Source organism: Mirounga angustirostris, unplaced genomic scaffold (assembly GCF_029215605.1).
Source record: "Mirounga angustirostris isolate CCGP_5_RB_7025 unplaced genomic scaffold, mMirAng1.0.hap1 SCAF_17, whole genome shotgun sequence".
NCBI lineage: Eukaryota > Metazoa > Chordata > Mammalia > Carnivora > Phocidae > Mirounga > Mirounga angustirostris.
The window spans coordinates 49,021,985-49,035,889 of record NW_026991725.1 but is presented as its reverse complement, the minus strand read 5'-3'; the positions used below and the strand labels follow the sequence as shown (position 1 = coordinate 49,035,889).

Here is a 13,905-nt window from a genome sequence, read left to right as displayed (position 1 = left end):
ACCTGAGCCGAAGGCAGTCGCTTAGCCAACTGAGCCACCCAGGCGCCCTCCAAGCTGGGTTTTATACAATGGATTATGCGCCTTCCACCTGTCACATGATGTAAATATGTTTCTCGTTTGTACGTAAAATTTTAAATGCGTCTAAAACAGTAGCCTTTTCCTTTAGAGCCTCCTGCCTGCCTTAGGTGTTAAAATAGTCCTCCACCCAAAGACGTAAATATTTCCCTACATTATCTTCAAGTTATTTTATGGTTTCCTTTTAATCACTCTAGAATTTAAACATGTGAATCTATGGTGGAAGTAAAAAATTGATTATATAAAATAAAATCAATTTGCCCCCCCTTATATACTACATAATTTATTCACTCTTTAATAATATGAAATGTACCATTTTTATCATACAATACCTAAATATACTTCAGCCTATTCTGTTCCATTGATTTAAGTGCATATCCTTTCAGCTATATGATGATTTTTTTAGCTTTAAAAGTTTTTCTTATATAGCCTTTATTATAATTTTTTTATAATTACAACTTTATTTTGGTTTAATAATGCAACCCCTCTCCCTTTCTCCTCTTTCCTTCCCCCAATATTTTCTGACTGTCCTTATGAGTTTATTATTCCAGATGAATTTTACAAACATTTTATCAGTATAGGCATGTTTGATTAGAGTTATAGCTTTCGAGCGTTTTATTTGGGCTAGTTACGAAAATGATCTGGTTTTGTCTGTTACATTACCATACCTGGACCCTTTCACTTCTGATCACTTCCCAGTTCCTGGCTTTCTGGACAGGCCACAGTATAATCTGCAGACAGTGGTCATTTTTTTCTCTTTTCTTATGGCCAGTTTTTTCCCCTTGTCTTACTGTACTGCCCAGGCCTTATGACACCGTATAAAATGATAGCAGTGAGAGCCATGATAATTGTTCCTGAAATTAATAGGAAAGTCTCTGATGCTTAATTGTTAAGGACAACGTTTGCCATCTGTTCAAGGCAGTTACTGATGATCCTCTTGATCAGAAAGTACCCTATTCCTCACTGATTAACCTTGAGAACGGATGTTTGATTTTATCAAATTAGAATTATCCTAGATGGAATCCCAAGCACGTGTCTACACAGCCCAGACATCACATAAGATGAGGTTATACATACCTGCTGGCCTGCTGCCCTGACCCCACCAAGTTACAGAAGAGGACTAGCACCTTGTTCTCGCTATGGACGGGCAGGGATGACTGCAGACCCTCACGGGCTACCAAGCGTGGGGAGACCGACAGACCAGATGGATGAGCTAAAGAGAGAGAATTATGTTTATAGTCTTAAAAAAATTCGCTGGGCCACAACCCTGGCTTCTCTAGCCACTTCTTCTCTTTGAGCATCTATCAATCACCATTGGGAGACACTAGAGTGCTTTAAGGAAAGAGATATTAAGGTACGAGACACTTGTGCCATTTGGTACCTGGTACACGAAGATCATATACGTGGTATTGAATTTGCCATTGTGTTCAGCCAATAATAGTAAAACACGGGCACGGATGTTAGTGAAGCCTTCCCAAAGTTGATCCAAAAAATACTCCTAAATGACTTTGGTTGCTTTTATGCCTGGAACAGAGAGCCGCAAGTTGGCTCTGGCTTTCTCAGCCCACAAAAGAAGTACAGAGAGAAGGTGAGAACTTTTACCCTTGAGGATGTGGAAGAATTAGACTCTCCTCAATTTCCAATCATTCTGAAAATCAGACTTTTAAAGCACAGGGGTGTCACCTTTGATTGAACTTGAAATGAGGGTCTTTTCATTGAACTAGGATGTGATCAGGGCCAGTCAAGGCCCTGCTCCAGATTCCAGGCCCAGGGGCTCCCTGTTGACTCAGAGCAACGACAGATCCCTGGTTCCCACAGTCTGCCACCAAGGCTGGCTGAGGATATGGACCAGGGTACAGGATTCACCTGGGCTATATGGCAACACCGGCAGAGGGTCCTCCAAATAAGGGCCTTCTTGACCAGAGAATTGGGCCAGAATATATACTGAACTGCAATCAAAGGCAGTCAGATACTGATCTTCTTGGCCAGTCCAAAGTTCAGCAAGTGGGGCTGTTAACAAAAGTCATTTAATAACCTCTTTGGTCATCTACTGCTCCAACTTGTAAACATTTGGCTTCAAGCACAAACCTTGAACTCTAAGAGTCCTGAAGACAAAGATCGCCCTGAATAATGATCCTCATTCTCAGAGGGTGTTCTCGGGACCAGCAGCAGCAGCATCCCCTGGGAACTTGTGAGACATGCAAATTCTCGGGTCCCACCCCAGACCTACTGAACCAGAAACTCAGTGCATAGGACCCAGAACTCTGCCTTAACAAGCTTCCCACATGATTCTGTATTCATCAAGGTTTTGAGAACCCCCGACTGATTGAATAATTTTTAATCATCAACCATCTATACAGCAAACGTCAGAGAAAATAAGCCTGACAGGTCCAAGTACCAAAACAAAACGTCTTATGCCTTAGCACACAAGGAGTACCCTCTCAAACGTGTAACTCATACTATCCCAATAAAATTATGCGAGGCACTACTGTACCTGAGAGCATCTCCTGGCCAGGTGGTGGGGGCGCGTGGAAGGCATACACATTATCTCCCTCTGAAATGGTATTCAGGTCCTCTTCATCAAAGAAAGACCGCTGGAATCCACTGGGACACAGTTCAACCAAGATCACCTGGAACGAGGAGGATCATTTTCCCTTTTGATTCCTCAAAGGGAACTTGAGCCAGAAATCTAAAAGTGACTAATAGTCTCTTACCCTTTCCTCCCTTCTAAGCAAGAAACACTACTTATTAGTAGTAATAAAACAGAGGAGGTATAACAATTAGATTGACTATAGACTATCTCAATGGCAACAAAAGAATCTCAAACTGCTGAGGGAAGAGATGGGGGAAGACAATTGAGGGGGGGAAAAGAAAAAAAATCTCAAGTTTATACCCAGCTAAACTATCATGCAAGCACTAAGAATAAAATAAAGCTCTCTTCAGACTAAAAGTTAAGAGTGTCTACCATTTACGATCTCTACTGAAAGAACTTCTAAATCGTTTTGCCAACTTTTTTCACATCCTGGCAGATGAGGTACATATTTTTATGGAACACTGAGGTAAGCAGAAGTTGCCCTCATAGCAGAGAAGAGGGGTGACCACCTTAAGGATCCTGTTACCTTGGGCACTGAAGGAATTGACATCTCAACACACCTAAGCCATTCAAGGCACACTGGCTGGGAAATTCTCTTGTAAGAGATACATTTCAGGGTTAAAACAAATAAACTGACTCCAGGAAAAATAACTTGCGTTGTAAGAAGAAATGATGAGCCAAAGAAAATGGTAAACATTGGCAAATGTAAACACACACTGACTATATAAATCCGTAATAATAACTCATACTAGTACTACAACCAGGAGGAAAGGGCGGGAGGGATTAAAATACTGGACAACAATATCCATCCGCAATAATAATAAAAAAGGTGGAAGGGAGATTAAAGCACACCAAGATCCTTGTGTTGTTTCGGAAAATTAACATAGGACTTTGCTAATAATTCTACATGTCGGCATGTTAAGAATAACCACTAAATAAGCATAGAAATAGAATATATAGGTCCCAAACCAGAAGAAATGGAATAAAAATTGCTCAAGAGAAAAGAAGCAGTAAAGGAGAGGGAAAGGAAACAAAGAAAAAGCAGGGTAAATGGAAAGCATAAAATAAGAGAATATAAATAAATCCCAATATATTCATGGTTGCAGATAATGTAAAAGGAATAACCCTGCCGGTTAAAATATCAAAACAGGGGCGCCTGGGTGGCTCAGTTGGTTAAGCGACTGCCTTCGGCTCAGGTCATGATCCTGGAGTCCCGGGATCGAGTCCGGCATCGGGCTCCCTGCTCAGCGGGGAGTCTGCTTCTCCCTCTGACCCTCCCCCCTCTCATGCTCTCTCTCTCTATCTCATTCTCTCTCTCAGATAAATAAATAAAATCTTAAAAAAAAATAAAATAAAATATCAAAACAGATTTTAAGTTCCAATCAAAATGCCTACACATGCACTTAGGAATCCCTAAGTGACTCCTATCTCCCTGAACAAACACATCACACTCTGCAAATTCCTGACAATTCTTTGATTCTTGTAATTATTCAAACTCTAAGTCGCATCCCCCTTTTGGCATTTTTTTTTTTTACGGCCATTTCTTCCCCAAGACTCTCACCTACTGTCCTATTCTCTCTCTTGCTCTCTCAATATACCCCTGAAGAGAGCTTTGAGTTCACTGAGCAAGATACACACCTTTTTCCTCATATTCATTTTTTATGAATCCTCATAAACACGGTGATACGATTAGAGACATTGACTGGGTGGGGGCAGGAAGGAGCCCACACAGTGAGTAATCATGGTGGCTACATGTAAAAATTCAACAAACTATAACCTCAAGGCGTGTGCCCTTTATTATATGTGTGTTATTCCTCAACAGGAAGGCTAAAACACATTTTTTTAATTTGAAAAAAATGCCATGAGGTCATCAGGGAAGTGTAAAATTTGCATTTTCTAGTTAAAGACACAGGGGACCAATTGCTTACTTCGTCTAAGGTCACAAAACAGAAGAGCCCTATTCCAAACCCTTCCCATTACGCACATGGCTGTTGACCACAGTCACCGCCCCCCTGCCCTTGCCTGGGGGCCCTGGTTAGGAGTTCTGCCCTCAAAGTCACAGTAAATCCAACCTCTTTACCAAGACTCCTTAAAATAAAAAAATAAAATTAAAAAAAAAGTAGCACATAGCTATCCCACTCTTTCCTAAACCTCCTCTCTCGTGTTACACATCCTCAGTAGCTCCTCATGTTTCATTTACGGCCCCTTCAGTCTCCTGGTTTATATTCTCAGGAGTGAAAATACACAGCAGTGTCTCAGGCTCTAAATCAAACCACTGGCATCAAATCCTGGGTCAGCGTTGACTAGCTGTGTGACCCTGGGCAGGTTACTTAACCTCTCAGTGCCTCCTCTTTGCTCACTGATAAAAATGAGGATAATTGGTATCGACTGTACCAACCACAATGTGGTTGTAAGGATTGAACTGGCTATGAATACCAAGGTCACAAAATGGCACCCAGCACTTGGGAAGCACTACTGAGCGTTCGCGGTCATTGGAATTATTAGCATCGTGATTGTCATCATGGTCTTCATCCTTTTCTGGTAATTCTGTGTAAATGCAGGGAAAGGTCAAGGCTCAGTCATCAAGACACCAATCAAACAGAAACTCATGAGTCACGAGGGAGTCACCTGGGAACCAGAAATTAGTCTACACAGCCCTACACAGCTGGCCCAGTTAGCGTTCCGACATTCAGTGACCAGGCCCCCATGCCATTCCATCACACCTCATCCGCAGGGACGCCGCCTTCCTCTGCAACCATCTTCCTCAGGGCTGCCACTGTGCTGAGGATCGGCACGGCCAGGCCCACCCGCAGGAACTGCTGGCTCTTAGAGGGGAAGACCAAGGTGACGCTCAAGAATCTGGAAAATAGGAAGGCGTCCACATCCTTAAAGGACAGACATGAACTGTCAACACCATTGACATTGGGTCAAGTCCAACACTTGGGCTCACATCTCTGCTTCCTGCTTGGGTCACTGTACTTTAGGTATACTGTCACCAGGTGGCAGCGGAGAGCCAAATCTCCAAAGGGTCTCAGCTCAAGTATAGTTTTCCATAGTGAAAAATTAAAGGTACTTGATTAAGAATCACAGTACAGACCTGTGATCTCAAGGTTCTGTTTGTCCAATAGATCACGGTAAGCCAAAACAAAGTTGGAAATCTGAGATGGGAAAGGGTCAAGCTTCTTCTATCAGGGTTCAACACTATTATGATGCCCTCCTTACTGAAACTGCCCTTAGTAATAGGACACTTTCCCTTCTCCCCCTCCCCGCCCCCACACTCTCTGGAATCTCTCGTTCTACTTCCTATTGTCCCCACCAGCACACTGGGGCTCCCTCCTCCAGCTTCTGCTTCTCCTGCCCCTTCCTGGAACACCTGTTGGATTCACGCAGCTCACTGCCACAGCTGGGACTGGAACCCCGGGCAGTCCAGCCCCAGAGTCAGTGGTCCCAACCCCTGTCCTCTGGCGCATGAGGCCAAGAGTCTTAGCTCACATCCATCAGTAGGCATCCCCTGGTCGGGTCACCCAAGAAAGGACAAGCCAGTGTTATAGGGATAGCACGGATGATGAACAGCACAGGAACTTGGAGCAGAAATGGGGTATTACGTAATGTTGCCAGGAAAGGCTTTATGAAGCTTTGGCTCTTCATCTGCATCCTAAAGATGGGGGACTGTCAGCAGGCGGAGGGCAAGACAGATGGTATTTTCGGAGATGGAGAACACAAGGAAGAAATGCCACCGTCTCAAGACCAGTGGAGGACTCACCAAACTTCCATGACACTGACGTTGGCCAGATGCCTTAATGGCTTTAAGACCTAGACTTCTGGAATGCCTGCCCTGTGTGCCTCTTACGCTTAAAAAGCCGAGCCCACCACACCTCTTACCCGACCCTACTACTCTCCTCTTTTCTGTTTTTCTCCTCTCCTTCAACACCCCCTCCCCTTTTTCCTTTGCTCCTTAGAGACACCGTTTCCCTGCACCTTCACAGTGAGCCAAAAGGCCGTGGAAACAAAGCCGGGAAAAGCAGGTGGCGATAGGCTCCCCCCCCGCCCAGATTTGCCCCTGGTTCTGCTGAGAGGTCCAGACCGGCCACCGGCCCATGCCCGCTTCTGAGCAGGCCCAAGACTTCGGAAGCCCCGCTACGGCGTGACAGACGGAGGCACTGCGGATAATCCCTTCGTCAGCTAGAGAAGGGACGCGGCAACCTTTTACTTTGTCACATTCGGTCGCCAAACATCACCAGCCTTCTAAGGCTGGTTTCTACAGAAATGCTGGTTGAGACTCGCAAGAGACCGAGCCGCAGGTGCGAGGCCGTAAGGTACCCAGGGAGGACTAAGGACTGAGGGAGTCAAGTTCACGCTCACGTACCTCGTCTGGCGCAGGGGGATGGGGAGTGACACACACAGGAAGGGGTCGAAGGTATTGCTCTGTTTCAGGCAGTGGGGACAGGTCAAGGAAGATCTGTAAGGGAAAAAAATAAAGTTTCAAGCTGAATCGCACTCAGTTTGGCAGATCCTCAAAAAGTCAAATATAAAATTGCCATGTGATCCAGCCATTCCCCTCCCAGATACGTACCCAAAAGGAGTTGAAAACAGGGATTCCTACAAGTACTTGTCCTCAAGTGTTCATAGGAGCGCTATTCACAAGAGTCAAAGGGCGGACACAACCCGAACATCCATCAGTGGATAACTGGATAAATCCACAAGAGGTAAAGCCACAAAGATGGAAGGCGGATTGGTGGCTGCCAGGTGCAGGGGAAGGGTGGGGAGGGCTTAACGGGTATCGGGTTTTCTCTTGGGGTGATCAAAATGGTTAGGAACTAGACAGAGGTGCTAGATGCCCAACACTAACGTACGTGCCACGGAACTCTACGCTTTAAAATGGTTAACTTTACGTTACGTGATTTTACCTCAATTTTTAAAAAAGGTTTAGTCACACGTGGCAATGCGCTGAGTTTGGGAAGGGAAGCAAAAACCCCGCGAGACAGAAACAGTGGGCTGACTTGCAAGCTGGAAGGAATCTTAGGACCATGCCTTCCCCTAGTTCTTAGCTTCACTGTGCCCTAGAATGACAAAGGAAGCTTTTCTAAAAACGCAAATGTCTCAACCCTCCTCCCATAGAGTCTGTGGGGGGTGGGGTGGGGGGCCGGGAGAGGCTCAGGCAGGATGCAGAACCACCAAAGGAGTCCACCCTCTTCATTGTACCAGTGAAGCAACAAAGCTCAGAGAAAAGCAGCTAATAGTAAAAGAGCTAATATCGAAACAGCGTTTACTAAGAAGTGGGCATTATTCTGACCACTGGGCTTGTATTAACCCACTTACTACCCATAACCACCAGGATCATCCCCGTTTTGCAGACAAGAAGACTGAAGCACAGAGACGTTAAGCAACTTTCCCAAGGACCACACAGCTCTTAAGTGGCAAAGCTAGGCTCAGGTTCCAGAGTCTGCGCTCATCACCATTCCTCCAGAGTCTTTAGTATAAGCCGATGAAGCACTGATTGTCAAGAGTAGATATACACACAGTTGACTTACATTCTTTAAACTTTCAAACTCAACACTCCCTTACTTAAGAGCATGTTGTCCCTGAAAGTAAAATGCAATTTTTATATTCCACATGGGGACTCCAGTTTAATTTCCTTAACCATATGACAGACCATATTCTTCCAAGACATAAGGGATTTCTGGATGCTATGTGTGCATCCTGAAATCTACACGGCCTTCTTCCTTGGGAAAATGGACCACCACCCAGCCGACAGTCATGCTCCTATATGATAGTCAGCAAGGAAAATGGGGCTGGTATCACACCCAGGTTTCAAGTCTCTGCGGGGAGTCCAGCTGCAGCGGTTTCCCGCTGAGCAGAGAGAATGGGAAAAACCAGGGACAAGCAAGAAACCCCGAGGTTTTCAGGGTGCTGGCCAAGGCGACCCTAAGCGAGCTGGTCAGAGCAGGTCAGCTCCCCAGGGGACAAGTTAACACCACACCATCCATGACTTTAGGTAACAGACCTGAGTATTTAATATCCAGTAACTTGCGGCTTCCGGTAATTTTCCCATTGGGAAAATGATGGTAATGTGTTGGTAAAATGGTGTATCAGACACCGAGCTCCAGGTGGTAGGGAGACCCGATGGTTGTGGGGTCCCCCCTGCCACCCTTTCTCCTGATCCTTCTCCTACCTTCACCCATTGCGTACCTGAGAAAGCCTAACAGGGATTGCCGCCTGTCATGGGGACCAGACCAGACTTTCTGTGGATAAAAGCCACGAGTGACAAAGAAATGAAAACACACACGCACGCACACACATACACCCTCCCATAGCCCAAACTCCAACGCAGCACTAATCCTTGGTTATTAAACTCACCGATGTTTTTAGGTTGTGGTGATAACCATATGGAACAACCAATTATTTCTCCTCTAGTCCATAACCTAGTCCAGCACCCTGACCCCATTCCTCCTCCTCTCCTCCGGCCAAGGTGAAAAACCTGACACCCTAAAAAGGAGGGGAGGGATAACCTCAGTGAACAGGGGTCTCTGAATTAACCCACAATAAATCCCCCAGCTTCCAATTTCATACAGAAGGGCTGACATCACAGCGACTTTCCATCTCTGGGCCCACCGGCCACCCCAGAAAATCACTTCCCACAGCTCAGAAGCCCTCACCTAGACAGACATTTTTTTTTTTACTCAATTTTTTCTTTACTCCAGACGATCCGGCACAAAGCGGGTATTTTTAGCTGTCACTGGTTCCTTTTTGGAAGCTTGAACACCTTGCTTCTTACTCATCATCCTACAGGAACCTACCCAAAGGGCGCTTGCAGTCCTTAATATCGGATCGGCTTAAACGTCCCTTCCTCAGGAATCCTCCCCTGACTCACCCCACACCAGTCAGAGACCGTGTGATATTTTGACTTATAATGAGAAATATATATTTGGTCTTTGTCCCAGTTCCTGGCTCAGAGCTCCTAAAACCCTTGGGATTACCTAAGGGATGAGCCCCGAGGCAAAAAGGTCCATCTTTCTAATAAGCCCCAGACAACCATATGCAGTTCTGTTAATGAGGTGGTTCTGGGATGGCCCCTGGATCACCGAGGATGGGGGCTGGTTGCCAGGGGAACCAACCCAGGATTAGAGGGTTGGCACTTGCAGGGGAGGAAAGGGGCACCAGAGGTTGAGTTCATCACTAAGGGTCAATGATTCAATCAATCACAGGTAGGTAATGAGACCTACACAAAAACCCTAGCAGGAGGGGTTTGGAGAGCTTTGAACCCCTGGAGAGGCTGGAGGGCAGGGCCCCCCGAGAGGGCACAGCAGCCCTGCACCCCGTCCCACACACCTGGCCCAGCGCAGCCCATCCCCGCTGTTCCTGAATCGTATCCTTTTATAACAAATTGCTCATCCAGTGAGTAAATGGTTTTCCCAAGTTCCGTGAGCAGCTCTAGCAAACTACGGAAACTGCGAGGGGGTCGGGGGAACCTCCGGTCTGTAGCCGGCCAGTCAGAAGCACGGGAGACAATCTGGGACCTGGGGGTCGGGGGCGTGGGGGGGAGCAGTCTTGTGGGACTGAGCGCTTCAGTGTCGGGTGGGAGTTACACTGTAGGACACCCCGTCCCTGTGTGCGCAGAGCAGAACAGCCTGGTGTGGGGAAAGCACCCTGCACCCACACATCTGGTGCCGGCAGGTTTGTAAGCATGGTAGGAGGAGAGAGTGTAAAAGAAAACAGTTTTTTTTCCCTTCCCACCAGGAACACGCACCTCAAAGCACCTGCCAGCTATAAAAACCCAGGAGTCACCCTAGCTTCTCCCCTTTCCCTCAGTGCCTCCCCCTTGCACCTTTAAATTCATGAGCAACGCATCTGGCCACCCCTGGATCCCAGGCACCCTCCCTCTCCCAGGGTCCCTCAGCTGCTCCAGCCTCCCTCCAGCCCCCAAAAAACCACCAGCGTAATCTCTGAAATTGAAAAGGATAGCACACCCAGCTTCAAATTCTGCAGCAGCTTCCTGGGCCCTTCAGACGAAAACCCACACCTGGCCAGGACACCTGCCCCGTCCACTGCTCCAGCCATACCTCCCGCCCCTCCCTCCCTGGCAGCTACCTTGCCCTTTCTGTCCCTTGCGGTGCCAACGTCATTCCAACCCCAGGCCCTTTGCCTCGGCCGTTTTCTCTGCCTGGATGACCCTGTCCCCAGATACGTGAATAGCTGACTCCTTGTCACTCGGTTCTCGGCTCACATGTCCCCCCCACCAAAAAAAGAAGCCTTCCCAGACCACCTTATCTAAGGCTGGCTGCCTCCCCCACACCCCGAGCTGTGTCTTATCACCATCACGAGCTGCCGTGACGTGTGTGGTGTGTTACCGAACACCTGCCCCAGCAGAACGTGAGCTCCATGAGAACGGGGGCCGGGCCTTGTTCACAGCTCCCTTCCAGTGCCGAGAAGGGCAGTGGCCCGTAGTAGGTGAAACAGTAAACATCGAGGGCGTATCTATCTGGAATTAAATATCCAGAGAGCACATGGGGGTATTTGGTTGGTATTTCTCGCTCATGGGCAAGGAGTGATGCTCCTCGCTGTAACCAGTGGACCAAGCACAAGCACAGATGCTCAAATGTTGGGAAGAAGGGAAGAAAGTGAGCATGTGTGCCCAGGACGGGGAGTGGGCAGAGAGAACGGAATGAGCCGAGAAATAAGCAAATTGATTGTACAAAGACACCAAGAGCGGTACCTGGTGGCAATTCTTGGTGTCCCTGCCCCACAGTCTAACCTACCCTGACCTTAAACTCCCCTTATGTTCTTTCTCCTCCTCTCTTCGTCTCCTGTCTCATTTTCGTTTCAAGCAGCCTCCGCTCCGGGCAGGTAAGTAAGGCCGATGCCCTGGGCGTAGCTTCGGTGGCTAGAAAAGGTCGGCAGCTGTGAAACGGAGGTTGGCTCTGTGCATGCCACCGCAGGAAAGAAATGGGCCTTACTTCGTGTACAACAGTAACACTTAGGCTCATTTCGAAGAGTTTTTTTTAATTCCCCAGTATGCTAAGCTACCAAGGGTAGCGTGTCACCAAGAGGAGGTTCTCTGTAACTGATGGCTTCCCCGAAATTCTATCACGCTCATTCCCACGTGTGAGCAGGTTCCGTGCTGGCTGAAGACGCTCTCACCCGTTCAATCCTAGTCATCCTTCAGAGCCCATCAAAAGGCACGCCTCCTCCGAGAAGCCCAGGGGGTTTCTCCCCGTGTTGCCCTCTCACTGCAATCACTACCTTCACTAAATCATCATAGTACTGGGAAATATGCTGCCTTATCCGAATCTCTGAACTGTCACATATATAAAAAGCCCAAAGAGAACGTTTCTGAAGTCAAAGGCCGTGTAATTATTTTCTACGTCGTCCATGCTGCTGGGAAATCTTGAACTTGGAAGAACTTGGTAATCTGGGCTCTCTGGCTGCAGGAACAAACAAGAATGATTGCCTTGCCTGCTGGGGAAGCCCTGACCTCCACAGTCACGCTCTAGAACCCCCTGGGGTTGGGATGGGAGGCCCAGGAGCCAGCAAGAAGGGAAAGAAGAAACACTAACCGCCAGACCCGAGAGGAGTGAGTGGTTAACTGGGATCTATAATGGGAGAGAGAAGGGCACTGGTGTTTCTGTTGTCTTGTCATCAATAGGAGACCAGTTATCGGCATACGAGTTTGGGCGACCCATTCCAAGCCCATCCATCCCACTCTTACCCAGATTCTTACCTATACTGAGCTTGAAAGTGGCTCTGCACAAAGCTTGGGCCTAGAGAAAGCTGAGCCAATGGTGACGGGAGGTTCTCGGGGGTTCTGCTGGCTTCCGGCTGAGGCTGCAAAGAAATGAGGGAAGGAAGCAAGGTCAGGCCCGGCTCCCAGGGCTCCGGCACCTCCGGACCACTGAACCCTGGCCCTTCTGTTGACTTTCCACAATTCACAGCTCCTTCGGCCTCCAGACCTCCCAAACTCCCCCCGACAGAGAAGGTGCTGAGGGAGCAGAGCTGAAGCGGGAAGCCTGGGAATGCTCCCACATCCTCGGCCACCTCTGCTGTGACCTCTGTCTCGACTGTCCTGTTCGCATCTCCATCCTGCTGGGCCCCGCGTGTCGACACCGGGCAGGCTGGTAGGCTCTGAACACCTCCGCACCACACCTCCCTGCTTCCACCACCCCGCCCCATCCGCATCTCCTCGGGAGCCCTCTGCACGCGAGCACCAGGCACACGAGGCTTCGCTCCTTCACCCCACATCAGTCCTACTGTGCCCCTCTTTGCATCCTCTTCTGTACCCACCTTCTGGTGCTCCTGCAGCAAATTCGCACACACTGGCAGCTTAAAACAAGCAGAAATGTATTCTCTCATAGTTCTGGGGACCAGACATCCAAAATCAGCATCCCCATGGCACAAACAGGGATGCGGGAGCTCTGGGGAACGCACCCCTTGCCTCTCCCGGCCTCTGGTGGCCGTGAGAATCCCAAGGCTGGTGGCCCCGTCACCCCGGGCTTTATGGCCAACATATTCGAAAAGCCAGGAGAAAGGGACGCACGTGAAGTGTGTGGGTGAAGCATGCCAACATCTGAAATGTGGATTTAAAACACATCGCGAAGCAGTAAGGGGAGGAAAACCATAGACTGAGGAATATATAGATGGACAAATACAGGATAATGCAATTTTAGTAAAATGTAAACTATAGAGTCTAGGCGGTGGGCAGGAGGTATTCACTGTATCATTCATTCAACGTTTCCATCTGTATGGAATTTTCTGTAATAAAAGATTGGGGCAAATACTCAGGACGGAACATTCTCATTGGCCCCGTGGTTTTGTGAAGCTCAAGTTGACCAGCACATAGATGTGTGAAGGGAGGTGGAAAACGGGGCCACGCTGGGGGGGTGGGGGTGGGGGCCCCCTTCCATGTCCTAGAGATGACTACCCAGTTCAGTAAACAGCACAAAAGCAGGATTGAGAATCTGCCTCCGGACTCCAGCGGCCAGGGTCCCAATCCCTCCGAAATGGCACTCCTCTGGGAGCGCTGCCCAACCTCTGAGCCAGCCAAGTATGTTACTTAACCCCTTGGCCCCCCGATTTCCCGGCTTCTAGAAAGGGATGCTGAATGACAGTGCCTACCTCAGGGGGATGTCCTGAGATTCAAAGAGTTGACATACATGTAACTCAGAACAGGGAGCACGGTCTGTGGTCGCCAAGACACGGCGGGGAGTATCCGATGGGTTTCGAACCCACGTGGTGGCGCCATG

At 48.2% G+C, this 13,905-nt stretch overlaps 1 protein-coding gene across 2 annotated transcripts in view; it reads right to left on the bottom strand.

Annotated features, from left to right (window-relative positions):
* Nucleotides 1-13,905, bottom strand: part of USP43 (ubiquitin specific peptidase 43) — a 54,416-nt gene that overhangs the window by 24,993 nt on the left and 15,518 nt on the right. For both annotated transcript variants that reach the window (XM_045888159.2, XM_045888160.2), the window contains exons 3-7: nt 12,387-12,490; nt 7,035-7,127; nt 5,392-5,527; nt 2,570-2,705; nt 1,153-1,288 (exon numbers count right to left, since the gene is read on the bottom strand). In XM_045888159.2, coding sequence (XP_045744115.1) covers nt 1,153-1,288; nt 2,570-2,705; nt 5,392-5,527; nt 7,035-7,127; nt 12,387-12,490 — 605 coding nt within the window. The remainder of the gene's footprint in view (nt 1-1,152; nt 1,289-2,569; nt 2,706-5,391; nt 5,528-7,034; nt 7,128-12,386; nt 12,491-13,905) is intronic.